The sequence below is a fragment of the Pelodiscus sinensis genome, chromosome 6, assembly GCF_049634645.1.
Source record: "Pelodiscus sinensis isolate JC-2024 chromosome 6, ASM4963464v1, whole genome shotgun sequence".
In the NCBI taxonomy this organism is placed as follows: domain Eukaryota; kingdom Metazoa; phylum Chordata; order Testudines; family Trionychidae; genus Pelodiscus; species Pelodiscus sinensis.
In genome coordinates this window covers 89,861,284-89,889,282 of record NC_134716.1, presented here as the reverse complement: position 1 = coordinate 89,889,282, position 27,999 = coordinate 89,861,284, and the positions used below count along the sequence as shown (strand labels likewise).

At 42.8% G+C, this 27,999-nt stretch overlaps 1 protein-coding gene and 1 long non-coding RNA gene across 7 annotated transcripts in view; one reads left to right on the top strand and one right to left on the bottom strand.

Moving 5' to 3' along the window:
• Positions 1 to 27,999, top strand: part of ERBIN (erbb2 interacting protein) — a 250,724-nt gene that overhangs the window by 93,938 nt on the left and 128,787 nt on the right. For all 6 annotated transcript variants that reach the window (XM_075932367.1, XM_075932365.1, XM_075932362.1 and 3 more), the window contains 2 exons: positions 6,371 to 6,568; positions 15,911 to 16,028. In XM_075932367.1, coding sequence (XP_075788482.1) covers positions 6,380 to 6,568; positions 15,911 to 16,028 — 307 coding nt within the window. In that variant the 5' untranslated portion in view covers positions 6,371 to 6,379. The remainder of the gene's footprint in view (positions 1 to 6,370; positions 6,569 to 15,910; positions 16,029 to 27,999) is intronic.
• LOC142829939 (uncharacterized) lies at positions 6,868 to 11,597 on the bottom strand. Its single transcript, XR_012904884.1, has 3 exons — positions 11,488 to 11,597; positions 8,628 to 8,722; positions 6,868 to 7,000 (listed from the first exon to the last, which is right to left on the bottom strand). It is a non-coding gene; the product is annotated as an uncharacterized LOC142829939 (long non-coding RNA).

The window sequence follows — 27,999 nt, the reverse complement described above, 5'->3', positions numbered from 1 at the left end:
TTGCCCCCCAGTGCCTAACACCCTTTGAACGCATCCCGCCCCTTCACTCACCAGAGTCAGGCTGTCCCCTCTAGAGAGTATGTCCATTACTGCCATGCGGGCAGTGGCAGCAGCCATTGGCAGCGTGCGCATTCCTTCCTCCTTTGCGTTTCCTCCATCCCAAAGCGCATCTCGCACCCTCATGAGTAGAGTTCGGGGGGGGGGGGGGGAGGAGTGCAGAGCACCAGCTGGGCTGCTACCTTATTTGGGTGGGAAAGGGGGGGAGGAGGGAGAGAGGTGCTTCCTGCTTTGCTGCCTCTTGCCACTGCCTCAGCTCCAGAGCCTGGCAAAATCAGCCACCACAGCTGCTGGAGCTAAGCCACAGTGAACAGCCAGCCAGTGAACCGCTGGTATAAGGAAACATGATAAATACTGAAAAAGGTACTATAGCAGCTATGCATGTAGACATAGGCATTAGGAAGGGGAAAAATTTTTATAGTTTGCCCAGGTATATAATTTGGTACAGGGCGTCCCCACTGTAAGTCGCCCAATATTCATCCGTTCCACACTAAAGTTGTTGATGCTAGTAGGATACATTATCAGTCCTTCCCTGCTCTTAAATGGCAAAAACCAAAAAAAAAAAAAAATAAAAAATAAAAAAAAAAACGCAAATGGAAGTCAGCTGTGGGAGAACAATTCCCTGCTTTAAATTGTTTTGTTATATGTCCAGGTTTATATACAAGACAGCCTGTAGTCATTAATACAGTTTCACTTAGAAGGAAGAACATTTGATTACCTATAAGGATGGTAGCATGAAAGTGCAGCTAGATTATTTGTTGATAAACCAAGCAGAGCTAAAGAACAGCAAAAACTATAAGATCAAACTAGAGGAAAGAATTGCAGCCCAACACAGAAGGCTGGTTGTTGGATTTGGATACATATCGTACATGAGAAGAAAATGGTCAAAAGCAGTACAGAAAACCAAGGGCTGGAAGCTTAAAGAAGTTTGTGTGGAATTTAAGATCTAAGTGTTGGAGAAGATCTCTTTAAACTCGTGGAAATGTAGGATTCAAAAGGAAGAGCTCTGTGTAGGACTTAAGCTTGTCTTACTCACAAACAGAAGTTGCTCCAATAAAAGAGATCGATTCACCCACCTTGTTTAATCAAAAACATGAACACACAGTTTTCAAATTAAAGGTAAAATTATTTGTGGATTTCACAATAAAATGTATGTGTAATCGTCTAATATTTTAACATATACTACTTTGTTGGTCTCAGTTTATCAATATTTTTAAACTTATTTTGAGGTTAGTATTTTATTTATTAATTTGTCTGCTAAAATCATCCATTCACTATAGTTTGAGAATCACCCAAGTATCTTAAAATAAGTGCATTTCTAAGTTGCACTAGCAAATGGTCCTTTTAAAAATCAGCTATATGTGTGTGTCTGAAACCCATCATGCTCCACTCTGTTCATTCTGTATCTGATATGCTCCTTGTGCTGGGGGTGTGGGAAGGGAGAGACAGAAGCTCATAAAACTGACTTCATGTCTATTGGTATCTTTCTCATGAACATCTACTACATTAATGAAAAATGCAAGGACTACAATAAATGACTTGTTTCATTGATTACGCAGAAACATTAGGTACCATCCAATATGACCATCTTCAGAGAATATTGGCACATGAGGATTTCAAAGCATGTAATTGAATTTATTTAAGTCTCTACCATGATACCGCACTGTGTGAATAGCTACAGATGGCAATGAGTGTTTTTCACTGGGCAGGATATGAGACAAGGATGTACTCTGTTCTCGAGCCTTTTCAAGGTACAGCCATGGAAAGCTGTGATGAAATGAAAGGATCTGGGGCTTCCATTGATGAATTTCACTTAGCTGATCTCATGTACACTGAAGATATGCTGTAGCTCTTTGTTATAATCACTGATTTAATGCAGTAAATGTTGGAGTTTGTAAAAATATGTGGTAAGGAATATGGGCTGAATGCGGTAAAAAACAAAATGCATGGATATTGACAGGATTAACAAATGCGAGCAGAGATCATGAATAATTAGGTGTGGGCAAAAGGGCTTCCACGGGCTAGATCTGGCCTGCCAAGTGCACTGATCCAGCCGGCAGAGGTCTTGCCATTCCCACGCCTCCCAGGGCCTGACGGCACAGGGAAGCATGCAAAGTCTCCTCCTGCTTTGCTTCTACCCTGCAAGGAGCGTGCGGCACTTAGAAGTGCCACACACTCCTTGCAGGATGTGGTCAGTGCAGAAGAAGACTTCACACTCTCCCCTCGCCCCCAAGCCTTGAAAGTCCATCGTCTCCTCTCACCCTGCAAGGGGCTCAGTGCTTAGTCAACGGCTAGCTGCTGCTCAGCTTGCTGGTGACTCTAAACATGGCACTCCCTTGCAGGGCCGAGGCAGACTTTGCATGCTCCCCTAACCCCCAGGCCTTGATTGACCTGAGGGTGGGGGAAGGGAGAGCGCGCAAAGTCTCCTCCCATCACCAGGGGAACAGGCGCCTAGCGGGAACCGCCAGCTGTTCTGAATAGCTGGCGGTTCTCTCTGGAGGGTTCATAGAATCATAGAACTGGAAGAGACCTCAGAAGGTCATCAAGTCCAGCCCCCTGCTCTAGGCAGGACCAATTCCAACTAAATCAACCCGGCCAGGGCTTTGTCAAGCCGAGACTTAAACACCTCTAGGGATGGAGATTCCACTACTTCCCTAGGTAACCCATTCCAGTGCTTCACCACCCTCCTAGTGAAATAGTTTTTCCTAATATCCAACCTGGACCTCTCCCGCCACAACTTGAGACCATTGCTCCTTGTTCTGCCATCTGTCACTACTGAGAACAGCCTCTTTCCATCCTCTTTGGAACTTCCCTTCAGGAAGTTGAAGGCTGCTATCAAATCCCCCCTCACTCTTCTCTTCTGCAGACTAAACAGACCCAAGTCCCTCAGCCTCTCCTCATAAGTCATATGCTCCAGCCCCCTAATCATTTTGGTTGCCCTCCGCTGGACCCTCTCCAACGCGTCCACATCCTTTTTGTAGTGGGGGCCCCAGAACTGGACACAATACTCCAGATGCGGCCTCACCAAAGCCGAATAAAGGGGAATGATGACATCTCTGGATCTGCTGGCAATGCTCCTCTTAATGCAACCTAATATGTCATTAGCCTTCTTGGCTACAAGGGCACACTGTTGACTCGTATCTAGCTTCTCATCCACTGTAACCCCCAGATCCTTTTCTGCAGAACTACTACTTAACCGGTTGGTCCCCAGCTTGTAACTATGCTTGGGATTCTTCCGTCCCAAGTGCAGGACTCTACACTTATCCTTGTTGAACCTCATCAAATTTTTTGTGGCCCAATCCTCCAATTTGTCTAAGTCATTCTGTACCCTATCTCTGCCCTTAAGCGTATCTACCTCTCTCCCCAGCTTAGTGTCATCCGCAAACTTGCTGAGGGTGCAATCCATCCTCTCATCCAGATCATTAAGAAAGATATTGAACAAAACCGGTCCTAGAACCGAACCTTGGGGCATTCCGCTAGAAACCAACTGCCATCCTGACATCGAGCCATTGATCACTACCCGCTGGTCCCGGCCTTCTAGCCATCTTTCTATCCATCTTACCGTCCATTTATCAAATCCACAATCCCTTAACTTGCTGGCAAGAATATTGTGGGAGACTGTATTAAAAGCCTTGCTAAAGTCAAGGTATATAACATCCACTGACTTCCCCATGTCCACCGAGCCAGTTACCTCATCATAGAAGCTAATCAGATTGGTCAGGCACGACTTGCCCTTTGTGAATCCATGCTGACTATTCCTAATCACTTTCCTCTCATCCAAGTGCCTCAATATGGATTCCTTAAGGATCCCTTCCATGTTTTTCCAGGAACCGAGGTAAGACTGACCGGCCTATAGTTCCCTGGATCATCCTTCTTCCCTTTTTTGAAGATGGGCACTACATTTGCCTTTTTCCAGTCATCCGGGATTTCTCCCGATCTCAACGGGTGGGGGGCAAAGACTTCACGCAGTCTCCTACCCAGAGATCAAGCAGGGTCTGTGGGTGGGGAAGCATGAAAGTATCCTCCCCCTGCCTTTCCGCCTGAGGCCCCACCCCTTCCAGGGCAGCCTGGGGCCCACTTCAAAAATTTCTGAGGATCCACCCCTGTGATTAATAGTCAGCTTGCTGAAATAGTTATCTGGGGTCCTACATCACTGACCAACAAAGCTGTTGCAAAGAAATTCAAAGGTTAGGAATGGATTTCTTTAAAAAGTTTGGAATAAACATGGCATCTTTTTCACCATCTTTGAGTGGTGAAAAGCTTAGTTGTCCCCATAATGACTTATGGATGCGAATTGTGGAAAATAAATGCGGCTGACAAGATGAAAATTGAAACTTTTGAGAATTGGTAGTGGCAGCGAAGGTTCTTGCATCTCTCCTGGGTCTAAACTCTCCTGATTTTTTTTTTTTTGGCGGGGAAAAGGGGGGGGGGAAATTATTAGATTAGATATTAGAAGTCAACTGGTGTAGTTTAGTCACATGAGACATATAAATGGAAATAACCTCAAGAAAATTAGGGAAGGAATGGTGGTGAGTCGTCGTTGTAGGGGGTAACCAGCAAGGAAATTGGTAGATGATGAGCAGTAGATTACTGAAGGTCACCTGCTGTGTGTTTGAAGCTAGCAATGGATAAAAAAGGTATTTGAAAATTCTGCTATGATGTCATCAATAACATTGAATAAATGGATTTTTACTGTGTTCCAACCCCTGTGCACTTTTTTTTTTAAATTTAACTAACAAGATGACTTGCCAAACCCCTATTTTAATACCACAAAACTCCAGTAGTAATATTAATTATTCAGTAAGGAACTCTGACAGCCTGCCATCTACAAAAGTCCACTTTTCCCTCCTTTTGTGTTAGCTGGAAAATCAGACATTATAATAGCAGTAACGCTCATCCATGAGTTAAATAAAATTTGCAAGGTAAGGCATCCTCACAAAATGGGTTGCAGATGAGTTGAGTGTAATTTGGAATATGTAGCAGACTAGATGTTCACAGAATCAAATTTGTAACTGAATAAATTCGAAGGTTGGTCATAGATTACAATTATCCTTTGCATCTCCAAGAAAAACATTGGGTTTATTGTTTTCCATCAAAATATTTTGTCTGGAATGTTGACTATTTATTTTTAAGAAATAGAAAAATGTTTAATTTTTTTTTTCAAAATATGTGTGTGAAAGTTTTCCAGACTGCAAATGGAATTGTAGAGAATGATCAGAATTCCTGTATCTCAGAGCCTTTTAAAAAAGTGTTTCTTTAAAGTGCAGTTTTTAGTGGCAGTCATGTTTATAGTTGGATTAATTTACAGAGCCCACACCAGTTCATTATCTATATCTTACTTTTGAATAAGGTTTCATTTGCAGAAGTGGGCTGTACCCACGAAAGGTCATGATATTGTCTACATGTTTTGTTAAGCTTTAAGGTGCTACTAGACTGTATGTTGTTTTTTAAGTTTTTCCAGTTACAGACTAACTTGGCCTCCCTTCTGAAGCCTTTGAATAAGGGTGTAGAATCATAGAAGTGTACCTCAGGAAGGGACCTCAAGGTTACCTTGTCATTCCAACAGGTGTATGTCTTAATCTCAGTACCTTTTGCAGCCCCTTTTTCCCCCAGCTGCCTCTGTATCAGAAGCAGCAGGAGGAAGGAGGCGGAAACCGGTGTGCATGGGGAGACAGCTTTTAAAATAACTCCCCCCGTGTGCTGGCTCCTGTAAAGCCACCTCTCCTTCCCACTCCTTTCCCCTGCTGCAACTGCCTCTGATACAGAGGGAGCAATGCAGGGCGGGGCAAACAGGAGCTATTTCATGCGGGGAGCCAGCTTTCAAGCCAGCTCCCCATATGTATTGGTTCCTGCTGAGCTGACCTCCCCGCACTCCCCCACTGCTGCCTCTGTATGAGAGGCAGCAGTGCAGGGGGGCATACATGAGCTGGTGCTGGTGCTTGTGGGGAGATGGCTTTTAAGAAATGTCTGCTTAATTTTCTAGGAGCTTAAACATAATGCTCCTGTGAGAGTGCAACTTTGCAGTAAAAGCAGAGGTATTAGTTGTATGATGTTTTTCTCTTAAAAGCAATTTAAAATTTAGAGCCTGGGTTCCCCTCCATCCCACCTTCTAAGCAGCCATAGTATCCTTTTCCTTCAATGGAAGTTGCAGGGGTTCTGCAATCCTTAAAATACAAAAATTCTAAACTCTAAACATGATTTCCATATATTGAATCAAAATTTGATTTTATTAATATTCTACAAGCTGTTGAAGTAAAAAAAAATAATTTCCTAAAAGTTTAAAGATATTTCAGAATCCTCTTTTTGTTTACAGTGCCTGAAAATGACAACAAAACGCAACTTGTTTGTTCGGTTGGTGCCATGCCGCTGTCTGCGTGGAGAAGAAGAAACAGTCACTGTACTTGATTATTCTCACTGCAGCCTAGAGCAAGTGCCGAAAGAGATATTTACCTTTGAAAAGACCTTGGAAGAACTCTATTTAGATGCAAATCAGATTGAGGAGCTTCCAAAGGTATGGTGATGGTTTGTTTTTTTTTGGTGGGGATTTTTTTTGGTGAGATGTTATTAACTCCATTACTTCAGTACACGTACTATATACAGCAGTAGAATAGTAATTCGAAAAATCTGTTGTCATTGAGGGCCGTCATTTTAAACTCACTAGTTTAAACTTCTTTATATGTAACTGAAGGCTGCTTTTTTCAATTTCTCATTAATATTCAAACATCTGCTTCTCCATTGAGTGGTGTCCCTGTGGGTGCTTCTCTCAGGGTCTCGGTGCATCCCACTGACTGAGATTTTTGCTCAGCAGTGCCCCTCATGCCGCACCTGTGCACTCTGTGTCTCATGCTGTTGTTGCTTGTTGGGTGCGCACGTGACGCGAATCTCTCTCTTCCTTTTCTACCATCCTTGGCTGAAGCCGGAGTCTAGCAGTGCTCTCCTTTTTCTGACAGGAAACAAACAAATACTAGAATTAGTTTAAAATAGTTCATAGTTTTAGTCAGTTAATAACAGTTTTCAATGTTTACTTCAGCTTAAAAAACTCCTCCGCCATGATGGCTTTTTTTCCTTTCTCAACATGATGGGCTCTCCCAGCTTTAAGAAATGCGACTCATGCTGGGACTCAATGCCTGTGTCAGACACACATCCTGCATGAAATGCCTCGGAGAAACTCATGCTGCACATAAGTGCCTGCATAGTCTGAATATGACAGTGATGGCTAGAAAATATGGCAAAATGCAACTCAAAAACCTCCTTTGGGAGAAATCCTTCTAGCCTTTGGGGGATAAGTCAGAGGAGACATGGGGGCAGCCTAAGCCCATTGACAGGGCTGGCTCACTGCCCTGTAGAGGCTTTCAAGTTTCACGGGCTTCCCAGGCATGATCTCTGCCTGCACTGCCCCAAACCTCCCGTTCCCCAGTGCTGTCAGTCTCCGGCACTGTGGAGAAACGCAAAATAACATTAGCCAGGAGAGCTGAGTGAGAGCTGGTGCCACTAATTCAACGGTGCCCACAAAGCTTCACGTGCCATGACTGCCGGCACCCACAGGTGCCTCCACATCTCCTGAACAAGCTGCTTCTTTGTGGTTGGAACCCAAACGTGCCCAGGCGCCAGAGCACAAGAACGCATCTCAAAAGACACACGTTTATAGAAATCTCCACAGCCGGGTACACCACTGTGACGGCGCGTTGGGGGTTCCCCGTCTCCTGCACCCCGAAATGGCACAAACAGACTGCACCAGCCAGTGGAATTGAGGGTGGTTTATTGCTCCTCCAGCACAGCGCAGCACAGATGTAATCTGGTTACAGGAACTGGGCTAGGATGCCTCAGGCCCCCTTGAGATGGGGGAGACTGGGCCCCTAAACTCCAGCCCCTTCTCCTAGGCTCTTCTCCATGCCCTCCGACAGCCAGCAACCAACTCACTAACTTCCAGCCCTGCCCCCCAGCCAAGGCAGCATTCCACCTTCCTTTGTTCCTCTCCATGGGGGGTGTCTGGCCACTGGTTTGCATAGTGACTCATCCTGTTTTGCTGGGTCGTGGTACCCACGGCAGCCAGTGGGGGTTCCCCCAGAGCCAGCAGCATAGAAACCAGCCAGGTACCCCCACTACGTCACAACCACTAATACAAGTAGCCTGTTCACCACGCTCCCAAGTTTTGTCTCATTCTAGCTTGCACGGGGAGGGGACTCCCCACTCTCCTATGCCGCTGTCATCACAAACTGACAAGGGTAGTCGTCAATGGAGCAGATTCTAATCGTGCAGTTCATCCTCATCGGGATCAATGGCTTCCTGGCATTCATTCCAAGATCACTCTCTTTAACAATCACCACACTTTCCGTGGCTTAATCAGCCATGGATGTATCCTTCACAACATTTTCAGCCTTAGTGGCCTTCTTGGGAACCATGGCATGGGTATTGACCGCGCTCCTTCCATACCTACTGCCCAAGAGATACATCACCTGCCATGCCACAACACACTACAATATGCTTCCCGGCTACAACCATGCATTCTTTGCCACTTCACCCACCCTCAGTGATAACACAAGCTGACTCAGCAATTGATGATAACTTACCTCACTCTGACTTGGAGAGCTCCTCACACACTCCCAGATCCACTAAATCAGATGACGCAGTTTTCCAGGTATCACCCTCTCCACTGGCAGATGACCTAACACAATTCCAGGAATTGTTTAAATGAGTGGCTCAATCGCAAGACATTGTACTTCTAGAGGTGCAAGACAAACTATTGATTACTTACGACGCTGCAACTGACGACATCCTTGAAGATGGTAATTAATGAAGCTGTCTTATGTGCTTTGGCAAACTCTAGCCTCTATCCCCCCAACCAGTTGTAGGGCAGATGGAAAATATTTTGTCCCAGCAAAAGGCATGGACTTCCTTCTTCTCACATCCCCAACCAAATTCACTCATCGTAGACTCGGTTAATCACAAATCCAAACACCCCCCATTTTAAATTTATACCTTGGGACAAAGAACACAAACAGCTAGATATCTTCGCCTGGAAAATATATTCCTCCACCACTGTCCAGTTTAGGATCTCAAATTACACAGCCCTCCTGGCTAATTACGACCATGCCAACTACACCAGACTGCAGGATCTGGTACACAATCTTCCTGAGAATAAGAGACCACATCTCCAGTCCATTATCAAGGAGGGCCAATCCATAGAAAAAATTGTCATCCAGGCTGCAATGGATGTGGCAGACACAGTAGCTAGGATCACAGCTATTGCAATAATAATTCACAGAGCCTCATGGCTACAGTCATCAGGAGTCCCAAAAGAATTACAATCTAAGGTGGAAGACCTCCCCTTTGATAGAAACCAACTGTTTGCCCCAAAGACAGATAAGGTTCTACAGTCAATGAAGGACTCTTGTACCACACTTCACACTTTGGGGATGCACACTCCACTTAACAAAAGACAGAAATACATCCCCTAGCAAAAGCCAAGAGACTATAACTACTATAGACAACAGCAGAGACCATATGACAACAGGCCCAAGCAAAGCTTCAACAGAAGGAGGACTCAGCATAATCAGTCCTCTAACACTCAGTCGACTTCTCACAAACAGCAGATTTGAAATATCACCCACTTCTATTACCGCCTGAGACCCTTCTACCAAGAATGGGCCCACATTACTACTGACAAGTGGGTTCTGGAGATTATAAAATCGGGCTACATAATCCCTTTACATCTTCTCCCCCTACCTAGCCTCCTACCCCGTCCCTCTTCAGGAACCCATCTCACGAGCTCCTGTTACAAGCAGAAGTACAAAAGCTCCTCACCCTAGGGGCAATAGAACCAGTTCCCACAGAACATCAGGGAAAAGTGTTATATTCTAATTATTTCATAAGAGCCAAGAAAACGGGACTGGAGGCCAATCTTGGATCTCAGGAAATTCAACAAGCTCCTGCTCAACAAAAAATTCAAAATGGTGAATCTTTCAACTAATATACCCTCATTGGACAAAGGGGTCTGGTTTTCAGCCCTCGAACTTCAGATGCATATTTTCATATAACCATTCATCCTGCACACAGGAGATTTCTCAGATTTGTGGTAGGTCACGATTACTACCAATCCGAAATCCTCCCTTTTGGCCTCTCCACAGCCCTGCAAGTATTCTCGAAAATGCTAGCTGTGGTCATGGCCTTTCTCAGGAGACAAAACGCCATTATCTTTCCCTACCACTATGACTGTTTAAGGGACCCACACGTCAACAAACTATAGCCATGACAAACACTACTAGAGAATGCTTCTCTTGATTTGACCTACTCATAAATATCCACAAGTCTATCCTACAACCCACTCAAAATTTATCGGGGCACTTCTAGATTCAGTAACAGCAAGAACCTACCTGCCACCTCAAAGATTCAAAGTGCTATGTGACTTTATTTGCGGGGGTCAAAGCATACTCCCTTTACCACGCATGGCTACAATATTTGTAATCCTATTGACGAGACTACATATGTGCTGCCTAGAGTATTAGCTTGCAACTGTCTACAACCCAAACTGACAGTCTCGCAAAGCATCTCAAACTCCCACTGTTAGTTCTACAGTCTGTCGACTGGTGGACTTCTCCAACCAACTTGATGGCTGGCAAACCCTTCCAGCACCCAGATCCATCAGTAGTCACCATGACGGATGCATCACTTTTGGGCTTGGGCGCCCCTTGTGGCAAAATGGCGGTACAGGGCAGATGGTCTCAATGGCAGATGCACCTTCATATCAACATACTGGAGTTCAGGGCCATTCGCAAAGCATGCACTCATTTCCTCCCCCTGACCTCATGGACATCACACCCTCTATGTTCTACATCAATCGACAGGGGGGTGCCCGATTACGCTCACTATGTGCAGAAGCAATTAGCTTTTGGAACTGGTGTATCACGAATCACACAACTCTAACCACGAGCTATATACCAGCTAGCGGAATCCCAGGGCCAACAAACTGAGCAGACACATCTCAGAACAACATGAGTGGGCGATCAAACCAATGTTCTCCTCCCAGTTTTTCGCAAACGGGGTTCCCAGTCATAGATCTCTTTGCAACACTACTCAACCGCAAATGCCACGGGTTTTGCTCCCGATCAGGGCAGGGTAAGAGATGGGAGGGGGATGCCATCACCATTTGCCAGACAGCTCCCCGGCTCTTTGTTTTCCCACCAATCCCACTTTTCTGCAGGGTGATCAAGAAGATACACTCTTACCAGGCCACAGTAATTCTGATAACTCCCTCCTGGCTGAGCCAACCCTGGTCCCCCTATCTACACTACATTTCAATAGATCAAGCGATCCCCCTCTCCATGGTGCTGCACCTCCTAATGCAACCCCATGGCAAAACATACCATCCGAATGTCAAAACTCTGAAACTCATAGCATGGCTTCTCCATGGTTTCAAAATGAAGAACTTACCTGTTCAGACAGAGTCAAATACAACCTATTGAACAGTCGACGGCCCTCCACAATATGCACCTATCAAAACAAATGGAGACATTTTCAAGAATGGTGCACGATTCGGCATTAACAGCCCAATAGTGCCCCCATACCTACTGTACTGGGATATCTGATGAACCTCAGCGATGCAGGTCTCTCCATCAGCTCTATACGTGTCCATCTGGTGGTGGTCACAACTTCCCATGAACCTGTGGATTTCTCTTTCTTTGTGATTCCTCACAGGCTTGCAGAAAACATGCCCAAAATTGCGCCTCTCTTCTCCTCCCCCCCCCACATCCCCTGGGTGCAACCGTGGGACTTAAACCTTGTTCTTGACACACTCACCAGGTCATCCTTTGAATCACTAGCCACTACATCACCACAATACTTGTCCATGAAGGTGGCCTTCATAATGGCAGTAACATAAGCAAGATGTGTAGGTGAAATCGCAGCCCTCATGGCCAATCCACCTTTCACAACTTTTACTAAAGACAAAGTCATACTCAGGCTTCATCCCAAGGTCATCTCTGCCTTCCACCTAAATTAACTAATATACTTACCTTTATATTTTCCTAAACCTAATACTTCCTCCAAAGAGTCCATCTTGCACACATTGGATGCGAGACGAGCCATTGCAGTCTACTTAAAACTACAGAGATCAGAAGGTCGGACAGACGCTTCATCTCTTGGTCTAGGCCACATAAGGGAACAGCTGTCTTGGCACAACGTATATCCAAGTGGATTGCTAGTTGCATACGCACACAGAGGTTACAATCTTCGAGGGAAGAAGCCACCACAGATTATCAGGGCTCACTCCACACTTGTGATGGTCACAACAACGGCTTTCCTACATAAAATACCATTGGCGGACAATTGTAGAGCAGCTACGTGGGCCTCCCATCACACTTTCACACAACATTATGCCCTACAGAAAGGACTTACATCCGCTGCCTCTCTGGCAGATGCGGTCCTTCCTTCCTCTGTATAAATAACTCCAATGCCCGCCACCATTTGGCAGGTACTGCTACTAAGTCACCTGAGTGGAGCACCCCCAGGGACACCACTTCATGGAGAAGAAGTTGTTACTCACCCTGAGCAATAATGATGGTTCTTCGAGATGTGTGCCCTGTGGGTGCACCACTATCCTCTCTTCCTCCCCTCTGCTTGGAGTCTTTTTATAGACTTCGGGTAGAAAAGGAACAGAGGGAGTTTCGCGCTGTGCGAGCATCCAACAAGCAACAATAGCGCGAGACACAGAGTGCACAGGCTTGGCAAGAGGGGCACTGCTGAGCAAAAATATCTGGTCAGCGGCATGGGGACACACTGAGACCCCTGAGTGAAGCGTCCAGTGGGACACACATCTCAAAGAACCATCGTTACTTCAGAGTGAGTAACTTCTTTCTTTATGGGCATGCTCACATACATAACTGAAATCCAAAATACACTTTAAGATCTTACTCTTGCTTGGTACATATCTGTTGAAATTATTTTTTAAAGAAGCCATTCAAAATCATTCTTATTACTTGAAAATTTGAAATACAAGAACTGGAAGGTTAGTCTAGCAATTCAGATGCATAGCCTGGAACTGTATTTTGAACTGATAATACACAGTCATTAATGGAATAGATCCACTGTGTAGTAAAGACATGCCCTGAATTTATCTAGATTCAACTTTCAGCCATTGGATGATATGTAACTTTTTCTGCTGGGTTAATGAGCCCATTAATAAATATGGGGGAAGATGACATCACATAGTGATCTAATGCATACATTCGTAGATTCAAAGAGGACCAGTATATCATCTAGTCTCACCAGTACATCACAGGGGTTAAATTCCCCCAGTTACCCTCTGTTTTACAGCCAATAACTTGTGCTTGACTAATGCATATCTTCTAAAGGGTTATGTTCCTTATTTCCAGTTTTTAAATTTGGATTCAGCTTCCAGAAATTGGTTAATGATAAGTCTTTCTCTGCTAGATTGAAGAGTTCTTTAGTACCTGGTATCTTCTCTCTATGAAGATACTTCTTCTTATCAAGTTGCCTCTAAATATTTTTACAGGTAACTGTATTGAGCTCTCATAGCTTTCACTATAAGGCATTTTCTTTTGCTCTCAAATAATTTTTATAGGTCTCAGCAAACTTACATTTTTTCAAAATCCTTCTTAAAATGTAGATATCCAGAACTGTGTGCAATATTCTAGTATCTGTCTCACTATGGTGAACTATGTGATCTGTGAATCATACATAGACTCAAATATTGAGACAGGGAAACAGGAGCATTAAAATATATGGGTGTGTATGTATATATATATTATATGTCCCTGACATAACTTAAGTTAGAAAAATTTATTGTTAGCTGCATAGCATGTCTTCTCCCAGCTAAAATGAAGAGCCACAGTGGTCCGGGGCCCAGCGCAAGCAGGGGCAGGGACCGACCCCCTGCTGTGGCTCTGCAGTGTAAATGTAGTAGGAGCTGGGCTGCCTGCAGTCCTGGCTCCTGCTATATTTAAACTGCAGAGCTACCTTGGAGATAGCTCCTGGAGCCGTTGAGAGCTGGGACAGAGCGCCTCCTCTTATCGACTAATCATGTAGTCAATACAAATTGTATTGACTAAACCAGTGTTTCTTAAACATTTTAAGACCGAGGAACACTAAACAATAATTTTTTTTAAGAGGAACACCAAGGATTTTTTCTTGAGGTTAAAAAAAAAAAAAAAAAAATGTTAAGGGGGAAAAGGCTCGGGAAAGTTATTGAAGGGAAAAAAAGGGTCGGGGAAAGTTATTGAGAGGGGGGAAAAAAGGGTGGCAGGGAAGTTAGAGGGAAAAAAAGGTCACCTGCCCCTTTAAGGGTGGACATTTTGAATTCTGTTTTTCTCCGACTGCCTTGCGGCACACCAGTGTGCAGCAGAACACAGTTTAAGAAACACTGGACTAAACAATTAGTCAGTTGCCTGCTTCTGAAAATCCTTACTTTGCACTCTCCAGCTTTCTCTTGTGTTATACTTAGGTTGCAAGCTGTTTGCGGCAGGGGCCATCTCTACATGTATATGTTTTGTATACTGCCCAGCAAAATGGAGCACTGGCACTAATCACTAGTGCAGTACAAATGATTTTACACATTCACACTCTCACTCACACTCACTCACTCACTCACTATCCTGCTGGTCTCGATTACTTCAGAATGTTGTTCATTCCCTTCTCTTCTCTTGTTCCTCACTCTGTTAAACTTCTTCAGGGAGGGGAAGATAAGCAAGCTACATCATTTAATTTATTTCAAATATGTTCAATTTAGATTCACCTCATCCCTTAGTTTTTTAAAGTAACACCCAGCCATGTGGACGTTTAAAGCTTGTGTTCTACAATGGATTGGTTGTAAATGGAGACACCAGTTATATTTATTTGTGGAGGCAAGTGTAATTTCTGTAGAAGGGTAGAATGTCATTACTGCTGCCAGGTTGTTATGGCTGCTTAGTGCTTTTGTTTGGACCTCTCCTGTTATCAGCAATAGTAGAGGTGCAGTCTGCTAGTTAGCAGACCCTGATGTTACTTGGACAGAGAGACCATTGGCATAGTTTGGTGACAAAGGTTCTTGGCTAGATTTATTGCCCTTAAGGCACTATTCTAATGAGTTTCACAATATACCAAAGTCATTAACACATTGCAAGAAGTGGCTCAGTTACTGAGAATTTTTGCTGTCCTCTCAACAACACAAAGGGATACAGTGAGGTCTCCTGACACTTTAAAGACTGAGAGAAACAACTATGTACCACCTTGTGTTTCATGATGTTTTTCCCCTTTGTTTCCGATACCTTGGAGAAAACATTTTTCTTTATTGTTTTATCAAACCATCTATTTTTACTAGATTGGGGTGTATTTGTACTAGGTTTCTAAAATACATCTATGTTAATATTTAATGCCTAGTATACTAACAGCTTTGCCAAGTGTATGTAACAAACACTGAACTTGGAAGCATTATTGAACACATGTCTTTGGTTTATAGCCTCAGGTGCAGGCCTCAAATTTTGCATGGGAGCCAGTGTTCCAGGCTCTCTCTCTCTCTCTCTCTCACCTGCCTACAGTTTGTTTCTGGAGGTTTTTATGTATAGGTTTGAGAACTGTCAAATTGTCTGACTGTGAAAAGTGGGTTTTAGTCTACCTCATTACATATTAGCTCTAGTTAATGATTTCTGAGGCACTGAAAGACTTTGTAGAGAACCTCTATCGTAAGGTGTTTGCCATGCTTCGTTGGCTCTGGATAGTTACAACTTTTCACTGACACGTATTTTGTAATTCAGTAAATTTAAAATAAATTGTTTCATTATCCTGTCTTTCTAGTGAGGTCAGAAATGACATATAAAGAAAACTGAAAGATGTTCAGTCACCTTTTTCTTTGTTTCAATAGCAACTTTTTAACTGTCAGTCCCTGCACAAGCTGAGTTTGCCAGACAATGATCTAACAACATTGCCAGCATCCATTGCAAATCTCATAAATCTCAGGGAACTAGATGTCAGCAAGAATGGTAAGTTATTTTATTATTATCATGTTTTAGAGGAATGATGAAAGGATAAAATAGTATGAATATATAGAATTGCAGAGGCACCTGGTACTACTTACAGAAAATACTTACCTTAATATTGAATATGAGTCACCAACCTAAATGACTGTCAGAATTGTTGTATGGAAAAGCATGTTGGATAGTAGTATGTCTGTGTGGCATTTATTAGTTTCTTCTTTATGCCTTCGAAAATAAAATAAGTTTGAACTTTGAAGTATAAAATACTGAGATCCAAATCCTGTGGCTGGTAACAGCTGAGAATAACCAGGAGCTTGTAATTATCATTATTGGTTTACTGTATATTCATTCAGCAGTGGATTCCATTTGATGTATCCAAATATAAATGGTTTATTTTGCTTAATACTCTTAGAAAATGTATACACCTAATTATTAATGTAAAATTCAAGTCAAAAATTGGAATATTCTCGATTGGATTTTATTATTTAAAAAATATTTTAAAAGGTCTTTTTTTTCAAATTGGTAATTTCATTCTAACAAGTGCAAATGTAAACATTTCATATTGTTAGCAGACTTTCTTGTTTATAAGAAAAAGTGATGTGCCAGATCAGCAACTAATGGCTTGTCTTGGCTTCTGGGAATATCGGTGCTCCGAAGATTGATCTTCTGGCATTTGCTAAATTGAATGCTGAGGGCTTCCCCTTCAACTCCGGAACTCTCTGCAGTCTGCATTAACTGCAGCTAGTGAAAACAGGAGAGAAAGAAAAAGAAACTCTCCTTTTTTATTTGAATATTGGTTTCCTCTCATTGTCTGTTGTGACCAACTTTATATTTAAACAGTTGGGAGGAGTAAGGGAAGTCAACAGGAGAGTTTCTTCTGTCAGTCTTCCACTGTGGGTCACCCCAGAAAATCGATGCAAGGTACATTGACTCCAGCTACTCAGTTCTCGTTGCTGGAGTTGTGTATCTTGCATTGATTTTTTTTCCTACCAGTATAGACCTGCCATAAGGTTGCTGCAGAGTACAGTGCAATACTACCTCATTAATTCACTTTAATGATAGGAGTCCTATTGCAGATTAACATACTTGGCCTTAATTAGCATTCTGGTACAGTGCATAGCTATTAAAATAATTAAATAGGGCAGGAAGTTGGATTTACCACAATCACAGTGAAGTTTTCTCAGCCTGGATTAATGCTTCTGTTTGAAAACTATTAATAAAAACATTCCAAGCCTGAGCAAAGTTGTTGTTGCCTTTCCAGAGAATGAAGAAAATAATTTTTATTTTTAATTTAGAGGTGGTATAGGAAAAGAGCTGTTTTAAATCGTGAGACCTCCTAATATTGTTTAGTAGCATATTCCAGCTATTGTCTACAGTTTCTATTAAGGAGCACAATTTCCAAACAATTTTGAATCCCCACTGCAGGTTCCAGACACGTAATTTAATCTGAATCTTGGTATTCAAAGGTGTAAAAGAGTATTCTATACATTTAAGATAGCTGTACATTTAATTTCTGCACAATTCCATAATCTAGTTGTATCAAATTTATTGTTTTATTGGACAACGTGTCTATTCATCCAACTATGAGTCCACAGAATTACAAAAGCACTCTTCTTTTAAAAAAAAAAATGGTTGTGGAAATATTGGTATTCCCCTCATTGCCTATTGTAACCAGCTTTATATTTAAGCTATTTTATTATTACGTTTTAATGAACACTACATTTTTATTGAAATATAGTATCTTGTTTGTTACTACTCTGTTTTTGGTCCAAGTGAATTAATATTGCTAGCTAAATAAGACCATCCTTAAATACTTCAATTATGAGAAGAATGATGTATTAAAGGAGACATTTTCTGGCTTGCCTGAACTGCTGAAAGGAGTAACTGTTTCCAGTATAGTAGTTATCATTGTTATATTATATTTAAATGAATCAAAAAGTTTTCTTTATTTTAGTTAGTGCTAGCAAATTTCTTAGCTCACAGAGAAAGGGCAACTGGTCAGTCACCAGCTGAAGAGAGTCATCCATTCAAAATAACGCAACCTTTACATAAGCGTACTAAGATGTGCTCGAAGAATATTTGTTACTGAGGAGTATAAAGTATTTCAGGCAGCTGTATAATTTGGTGTCTCAGACTATGAAATAATTTTTTTTGTCGTTTTAAATGCTATGGGAGCAATAGTAGGTACTTCATAGTTAAGATTGAAGTCAGCTTCCTATCATAAAACCTAATTTTGAATCACTGACCACAATATCATCTCTTCCATCTATAATCAGAAAATCCCCACCAGTCTTTCTAAAAATTTACAAGCCACATTTTCTCCTCAGATAGACTTTTTCTGGGAAGTTTGATTAAAAATTAGAGGAGGAGTTTGTGTCAACCTATTCATCCTGGTTGATGAGATAAGGGATACTAGAGTTCCCTCCAGAATGTTTGATAAATTTGAAGCCACCCCAAGTTTTTCAAATTGGTCTGTAAAGAAAAGGGGAGATATTCTCCTGTTTTCCCTAGCTGCTGTTAATGCAACAGGGTAAGTTCTATTGTCTCCCTCTTGTAACCTCAAAACTTATTCCTGGCACTTGGCTACATTTAGTTGTAAATAGTAAACATGCTTTAATGGTTATATCAGCCCGTGAGACTGAACCTAGTATAACCAAAAATATTATTATAGTTAATTATTTAAATCAAGATTTCCTATTTTCTAATTTAAATTGGTGATTGATGTAAAATTTTATTTTAATTTTCTCCTAAGTCTTGTATGGCCAAAATTTGATTTACTCGTATGTACATTTATGCTCAGATATCTTTACATAAGCATAAGCCCCAAATGTTGTACCAATAAAAGCAAGCAGGATCTTATGAGGGGGATAAGGCAAAAAGCCACATTTATTGTAAAGATAATAATAAAGAATAAAGAAAAGATAGAAGCAAACAACGTTGTTTAATTACTTATTCCTATCACTACTTAACCCTTATACACTTTATATATAAAAAAACACTCATTCAATCATTCATCCATTCATTCAAGTTCTGTGTATTTGTTATAGTTACCAGCCTGGAAGTTGCTTGTGACAGAATACTGGCCAGGTACTCTGTACACAAGTGATGGTAGTGGGGAGCGAAGTCCTGATCAGATGCGCATCTGAAGCTCCTGGTAGGCTGGCAGCAGAACCTTGGACTCTAACTCCATAGTCTTTTAGTCCAGTTCTTATAGGAATTTCTTCCTATGTCAGTCTATGGAAATTGCTGCATCATGCTGATGTCTTCAGGGTGGCTGCCAGGTGCTCGTCAGTGATCTCATAGGGTGGACCTCCAGTACTTGGTTTTCTCCACTTGACACCTTTTGGTTGCACTGGCACCTGACGCCTTCTTCAGCCCTTTGTTGCTGCATTCTCAGGCTGGCACCTCTCAAAACCATTCATTCATCATCCAAGCACTCTCTCTCTTACATACATTCCCTAATTAATGTTTCACATACAGTATTTTGTATAATAATAACTTTACATAGATAAGAGTTGTAGTTACAAAAGTTTCTGGGTGGTATTTCTTAAAACATTCTCTGAGTGCTGAGTTAGTTAATGTTAAAGTTACAATGTTTCACTTTGGGATTAGGGTTAATTGCTTCACAATGCTTTGAAGAGAATAGGTGTCAATCGTGTAACAATAAGTTTGAGCCTTATTGGGACACAGAGGGGAGCTGTGTCTGGCTACATAGTATTATATTTTTAACAGTTTTAAGTTATATGACCTAATATTACATTCCTAACAAATTATATTCTAGAGGGGCAATAATAATAAATCTAAACATTTAACAATCTTAACACACAAATAATAATAATAATAATAATAAATCTAAACACTTTAAGTTGTGGGGAACAAATTATGGGGAGTCACTTTCACTTGGGGAAATCATTTTTAATACATTAATATGTTATCCCTACACAAACACCTAAAATATACTTTTTTCTTAAAATAAGACAGTAGTCCAACATTCATGAACAATCTTTATATATACTGATTTGTCCTATGTACAATGAAAATGAAACAAATTGGTAAGTGAGAAGATATTTCAGAGCTTTCAAATAGTGCATGAAATTCAGTTACGGGAGAGAGTGTGAGAGGGACTCTTGAAGTGCTCTAGTAAACTATTACCAGGATAGTGTTTGAATGGTGGATCATTAACATCTCATACATTCTGGGAGGCAATCTTATTGATTTTGCTAACTCAGGGTAAGTTCAGATAGGAATGGGTGAATCCAACAATGACTGAAATTTTGTGAATTTCAGGAACTTTACCAAGTGTTCTTCTACAAATTTGAAAAATGTATATGAATTCCTTTTCTCCATAAATGTAACTCACATGTGTTTTTACATGCAGGCACTTAAGCCATGTCTACACTACAGCGTTTGTTGGGAAAACTTCTGTTGATTAGATGTGTGGGGAATCCCTTCTTCTTTCCCCCAAACAACATAAATTTCTCTGGCACAAGTACCTTCATCCACAGCAGTGTGTCAGCAGAAGATACTCTCCTGCCAGTGTAACTACCACCTCTTCTTTATATGGTTTTACTATATTTATGTTTCTCAAAGTGGTCCGCAGATCCACTCTGAGAAACCTGTTAATTGGCTTCTGTGTTTTGAGTATTTACTGGTCCGCAGCCATGGAGCCTTGCAGCTCCCATTGGCTCCAGTTCGCCGTTTTCAGCCAAGGGATGCTGCCGGAAGCTGCCTGGCCCACGCTGCTTCCCAAGGCTCCCCTTGGCTGTAAACAGCGAACCGGAACCAATGGGAGCTGCAAGGCTCTGTGGCTGCAGAGCTAGTAAATAAACAAACCACAGCAGCCAGTTAGTAAGTTTCTCAGAGTGGATCCGTGGACCACTTTGAGAAACACTGTACTATGTCAACAGGAGAGCTCTCTCCTGTCATCATAAAGGACCACACAAGCAATCTTATAGTGACCAAGCTACACCTTACAGCTGCGTGCCACTCTGTTAGTGTAGATGTGGCCTAAAATAAGCCTGGGCTAGCATACAAGTTGCCTTAAGGATAAGGTAATTAGAACATATAGAGAAATTACTGTGCAACAGATAAAATGCAGTGAAGTTTGTATTCAGGTTCATGATGCAGATCATCCTTCTGTTGTGCATGTGTCTGGCAACAGTGATGTGATATTTTCATTCCTGTGCTTGCCATGGCACTTCTGTGACAAGATGCTACCCTAATATAGGTCAAGATTCAGCAAAGCAATCTAGATGTGTGCTTAAATGCCTTCGTGAATTGGGATCTCAATTTTATCTGTAATTCTTGCACCCACTGAGAAGCAGGCAATGATTAATTTTGTCACAGATTATTCTAATTGAACCATCTGTATTTAACATTTTTAACATTTTGGTAAAGTTGAATTGTTTTCTTGAGACAGAATATAATTGAAGTATCAGGGAGTGGGCCAACACACATCCCTAACTGTCAAGGCACAATGAGAAGTTACATTCATACATTAGGCATTACACTCATCAAATAGAAAAGGTGCATTAATAGTTAAGCTAATGCATAGTTATTGAGGCTTTATATTTATTCCATATTTTATATTTTGGTAATAGTTGAATATATGTACAGCACCTACTGCAACAAAGGCCTTATGCTGATTGGGATAAATAAAATATGGATTTTGCAGTTAAAGAGCCTAGACTATCAGTAACATATAAACAACATATAAGCAAAATGTTGTCATAGTTACATATATTGGGTTTCCCCAAGCCATTTTTTCCCCTCACCCCTGGACAGTTCTGGTCCATTTCTCTTTAGGGGCCTCACCCAGCTATCTCTACCACTGCTAATCGAACAAGTGCTCCTTCCATTCTGCAAATCCCACATATATTTTACTTTTATTCTTAGCCCTTCCAGTTTTGTTATCACTACTTTTTGGTTTCTTCTAATGCCTTACATCTCACTTTTCGTTGAAATGTCCTACTCTAATCAGGAGAAAAATGCTCTTTACCTCTTTCTGCCTTCACATATATTCCAGTTGGGTTTTGCATGCAGACATCAAAGGTTCTGAAAGCGATCTGAATGTCCTGAGTCTGATTGCCTCTGTCTCTGCCGTCTTGATGGAGCAAGGACCTTATGAGTAACATACCTTGTCATTGCCAATTTAATTACTCAGCGATTCAGTGTCTCCATCCAGAATACACTTATGTGTAATTAAATCTTGTTCAGTTCACTTTCAGAAACATCATATACTCGTGTGTAGGGCGCATTTTGGAGCCTGCTATCGTATATTATTTTTTGTGAAGGATAAAGGCATTAATTTAGGGTTGGAGCTAAGGAGTTCCTAAATGGTTTCTTCTCTGTGCCTGCCATGGCACGTCTGTGACAAGATGCTACCCTAATAGGTAGCAAACTCAGTGGGAATTTTGTGACCCATTTTGTTTTTGAAATAAACATGAGTTATACGGGTTATTTTTGTTTGTTGTGAAATTAGTAAAAACAAACTTTGTCACTTAAACTTTTCAGTAGAACTAGTACAGTTGGACCCCCCCCTCCCCCGCGCCCCCGGACTGGCACCCTCAGGACCTGACTGGTCCCGAATGAGGAAATTTTCCGGACCTGGGGAGGTCAATTCCTCCCCTCCTACTCTGCCCAGCTCCACTCCCGGCCCCAGCTTCTGTCCCCAGCCACTGGCCCCCCACACTAGCTGCTGCCACCTGCCCCACTCAGGGCTCCTGGCCATTGTCCTACTGGAGCTGTAATCCCCAGCTAGGTTGTTGTCTCCATCCAGTCTCCTGGCCCTGACACTGCTTCCCTGGCATGGCTACTGCCCCGGCCCAAATGCTGGTACCCCAGCGCCAGACTCCTGACTGGCTTGGGCTGCTACCCGTCCCAGATTCCCAGCCCATCTGGGACTGTTGCCACTTCTGCCATTGGCCGGATACCTGGACCCACTGGGGCTGACATCCCTGCTTGACTGGACTCTCAGCCCTGGTGCCACCATCCTGGCAGGGCTCCTTGCCTCAAGCTGTCCTGTACTCTACTACCAGCCATAGTGGCTCTCTTGCCCAGAAATCTGTGGTCCTGCCATACCGTGGATGTTGTCAGACCACAGAGTCCCAGTTTTTAAAGGTTCAACCTGTACGCATTTTTTATCTATCTAAAAATAGCTATACAATTAGTGAATTGGAGTTACAACTGAAATTGAGTTAATAAAGCAGCCAGTTGATGACAACTTGGAATGGGTTCAATAACTGTTAAATTAACACAATCAAAATTAAATTCATGAAATCAGCAGAAGGCTTGATTAACAGGTGTCATTGGAAACTTAAGGAGATACCATCTACTTCCTTCCCTTGTAAGCAGTGCTGAGTCCCTTCAAAAGCTGCACGTAACCAGGTGACTTTAATCACTGGCTCTTCCCCATCTAATTTATTCACTGTGATACAGGGTGGTACTTCATGGTCAAAGTGTATGAGGTAATTTCTTTTACTGTCCCAACTTGTCTCTAATATCCTATAATCTGCAAGACTGCATCTACATTGCATACAATAATTTCCACAACATTCTTAAGGCCCAGAATATCACAAAGTGCTTTGAAATAGGATGTACTTAAAAGCTAAATATACACATGCTATTTCTTTGATATTCACACACACATTCACACTTTTAATAGTTTGAGTGAAAAAAATAAAAATACTATGGATGTTTTCACTAAAGTAAAAAAAAAGTGCTACTTCAGTCTCTTCAGCTTGCATGGTCTTATCTTCAGGGCTAGCATTGCAATTCAGGGATCAGATGATGTCATCTGGTTGATATCTTGTGTCAGTGGGTTTTCTTGGGCTCCTGGCTAGGCAGTCTGACATGGCCTATAAAGTCTTGATCTTCTTCAGCTAGCTTCAGGACATGAAAAGACACACCTTCTTGCCTGTTTACTTGGATCTTTAAGTTGCTCAACTCCATGACAACTCACTGGAAATGTTCAGAGCAATATTCCAATAACACGATTCACTCAGAGGTGTGGGGAGATCCAGCTGACTTTTAGATTTTTCAGACAATCTTTTGCTGGCAGTTCTATAATACGTTGTATCAACAACTTCAGGTAGAGGTGTCCTTATAATACAAATACATGGAATTAGTAGTAGATTAACTAAAAGTGCTGAAAACATCTCCTCTTAAATTTGGGTGCCAGTTAATAGATGCAACTGATTGTATTCCCCCCTAAGGCTTTTGCATGCTTCGTGCACAATCAGTCGCTATTGTTTTTCTTCGGTTCCTGGAACTTTACTGTTTTAGCTTTGTAAAAAGTCACTTTTTGGCAACTGAGTGGACTCAGACTTCCTTTAAGCAAAACAGTGTAAAGGTTGTTTTCCCCTCTACCCCCAACAACAACAAAAAAGCTTGAATTTTCTTGTGTTGTATAGGCCTAAGTCAGATTGTCACGCTAAACATGTATTAGAATATACTTGCTAGTGGATGATTTTGCAGTCAAAGAGAAGGTGACCATGACTTTGTTTTTTATAGTATTGAACTAGAAAGGCGCTTGATATCCTTACTTGATTACATACCTGCCGGACATGGTGTGCTGTCCTATGTAGTATAGTGATAGAAATGTAGCCGTGTTAGTCTGGTGTAGCTGAAACAAAATACAGGACTTTGTAGCACTTTAAAGACTAACAAGATGGTTTATTAGATGATGAGCTTTCGTGGGCCAGACCCACTTCCTCAGATCAAATAGTGGAAGAAAATAGTCACAACCATATATACCAAAGGATAGTTTCTTCCACTATTTGATCTGAGGAAGTGGGTCTGGCCCACGAAAGCTCATCATCTAATAAACCATCTTGTTAGTCTTTAAAGTGCTACATAGTCCTGTATTTTGTCTTATGTAGTGACACTTAAATAGTTTACAGAGAGAGAGAATTAATCTGCTCTACAGCGGTAGCTGAAAAGCAGTTGGCTTTTAGCTCAAGCTCTGTAGGGGCTCATGAACTAAACTTCAGAGGCCCCAGGTTTGATTCCATCTGTTGACATTACATTAGCACACCCTTGCAGACTTGTAATGCTTTATCTGTGACTGGATTTGCTCAGCAGAAATCTGTCACTTCATCAAAGGTAGACTTTTGAAATTTTGAGTAGCTGGACCACTAGGAAATGTACTGAGGAAAATGTACTGAGTAGACATTGGAACAACATGTAGTGTATAAATGAAAAATATTTGCTCTGCTAACACTTTTCTGTGCTTCATGTGCACCTAATTTCCTATCCTGTCACAGTGGGATTTTTGTCAAGTTTTTTGGAAGCTAGAAAATCTTGAGCCTTAGGTCTCTTAGGCTATGTCTAGACTAGAGGCTTTTTTCAAAAACGTGGCCTCTTTTTTTTTTTTTAACTTCACCTGCGTCTCAACTGCTGCTGCGTTCTTTCAAAATTAAATCAAATTTTTTGACAGTGGTAAACCTCATTTTATGAGGAAGAACGCCTTTTTCCGAAAGAGCTCTTTCAAAAAAAGGCGTTCTTGACCACAAACAGGGTTTTTTCGAAAGAGAGCATCCAGATTGCCTGGGTAGTCTCTTTCGAAAAAGTGGATCGCTTTTTCAAAAAACTTGTGGCTGTCTAGATGATACCTTTTGAAATAAGCTTTTTTGAAAGATTCTTTCGAAAAAGCTTCTTTTGAAAGAAGCATGTAGTCTAGACCTACCCTTAGTGTTGTAAGCACATAATGTGTCATTTTTAATATAACTTGTAATGCCAGGATCTTGGCTACAAGACTTGGATCAAAGCTATGTTCTGAATTGAAGGGGGCTTGATGACAATCTGGACTAAACCTTGTAGAAGTTTATTCTATTATCATGCCATAGAATCAGTTGGGAATCTGGGTCAGTGAGCCACACTGGGTCAGAGCCCAGTCAGTCAGCTGAGGTAGAGTGCAGGGGCGGACTGGCCCAGTGGGATACCGGGAATTTCCTTGTGGGCCATCAGCTGAAGGCTGCCGGAGGAGGAGGGGGAAACCCGGCAAGCTGCTCCTGGGAGCGGCTGCCGGAGTTCTGGCTCTGCATGGCCCTTTCTCCCCATCGTTCCTCCCCACTCCAGAGGTGTTGGGGGAGGGGGGCACGCTGGGCTGCGGTGGGTCCAGGAGCTGGGGTCCAGTCTCACTCAGTCTGCATCAGAAGTGGGGCAGGCACTGGCCGGTGGGGAGTGGGGGGGGAGGGATTCCTCTTTTCCGAACTCAGCCCCTTAGAACAGAGATGTGGAATCTCCTGGCTCCGGGGGGGTTGCTCGGACAAGCAGCCTGGTCTTGTTCCCCCCCCTTGCTGTGAGTCAGTGACCACAGAGCCCTACTGGGCGCTGGCTGCAGAGCATAGCATTGCCTTTCTCCAGCCCTCTGGCCCACCCAGACCCCTAGGAACCTTCCTAGCATGCCCGTTTCTCCCCCACCTCCACCTCCCCAGGCTGTTTTCAGTGGCGGACACTCCCATAGAAACCCTCTGCCAAGAGAGGAAAATGGGGGAGCCCAGGACATTTCCGGACAAGTCCCATGAGACAGTCGGCACGAAGACTCCCACAGAGGGGATGTGGGGTTGGCAGTGGTGTGAGGGGTAAATCAGAGACTAGTGCAGGATTCAGACTTCTGGGGCCCGATCATAGACTCCAGCCCCGCAAACTGGAAGGCAGAAGGTGGGGGGAGGGGAAGGGAGAAAAATAAGGGAAAGGGGTGGGAGAGGAAGGGGTTTGGGCTGAGGGGAGGGTGGTGAGGGAGTAGGCATCAGAGGAAAAGAGGGCAATGGGGGTAGGGGCAGTGAGAGAAGGGGGAGGCACCAGGAGGATGCAGGGCTAAGGAAAGTTGCAGGTGCCAGGGGATTCTGGGGGTGAAGCAGAAGGGCAGACACCTGCAGGGGAGGGACCACCACCAGAGGAGAGAGGCAGGGTAGGTGTGTAGAGGGAGGTGTTAGGAGAGGGGATGAGGAGGGTAGCTCACATGATCAGAGTTGAGCTACTGGAGGAGTGGGCACAGGGAGGAGAGAAGGGCTGGTGGAGGGGGGCAGGTCTCAGGAAGGCTGAGGGCAGTCAGAAGGGCAGAAGTCAGGACAGCAGAGGAGAGTGAGGGGTTGGGGGGCAGCAGGCACCAGGGGAGCTGATGGAGCAAGGGGAGGAGACATGACAGCAGAGGGAAAAGGTAGAGGTTTTTTGAGATATTTATTAATAACTTGGGTGCCACAGTGGCACATCCAAACAAGCCCCATGATCTCAATACTGGTGCACAACACAAAATTCATTCTGCTCATGGGAGGAAACTCTTAGAGGGACCTCTCTGTCGTCCCCCCCCCCCCCCCCCCGGCTTTGAGTTAATGTCACATACGTCGGGTTAATGCAATTGCAGGAGAGTTGCATGAGGGGAGTTTGGTGGGGGCCAAACTAATCCCTGTTGGTAGGAGAATGGTGAGAAAAGTCCTTAGAGAGGGGTCATATGACACCTTTTACTTCTGGTCATGTGACCATCTCACCCCGAGTTTTACCTCCAGAGGCATGGCTAATGGGACTAGGCCCAGGAATGAGGAAAGGTATATGGAGCAAGGTTGAGGCTGGGAACTAGGACCAGGCAAGGTATCAGAAGCACACAGATGGGTCTGTTGCAGCAGCAAGCTGTAGTTCCTCGTCCTTGCCTCTTAGGCCTCGAACACTGTTTCTGGGCTGTTCAGAAAAAGAGTAGGCACTGACAGGACTGCCAGTTGTATTGGAACTCATCAGTCTTATAGACTGATATTTCCTCTTCACCAGAGCTGTTGGGTGGTCATATGGACATAGCAGCCAGCACAGCTGGGTTCCATATCCATGGATCCTCAGATGTAATTTTTGAACTGATCAGTTATTTTCTGAGTATACAGGCAAATATGTATTGTGGCATTTAGACATAGAATCATAGATTTGTAATACTTCAACGGTCATCTAATTTAGCCCTGTGCTGTTTGGAATCAAGTGCTACTTATTTATC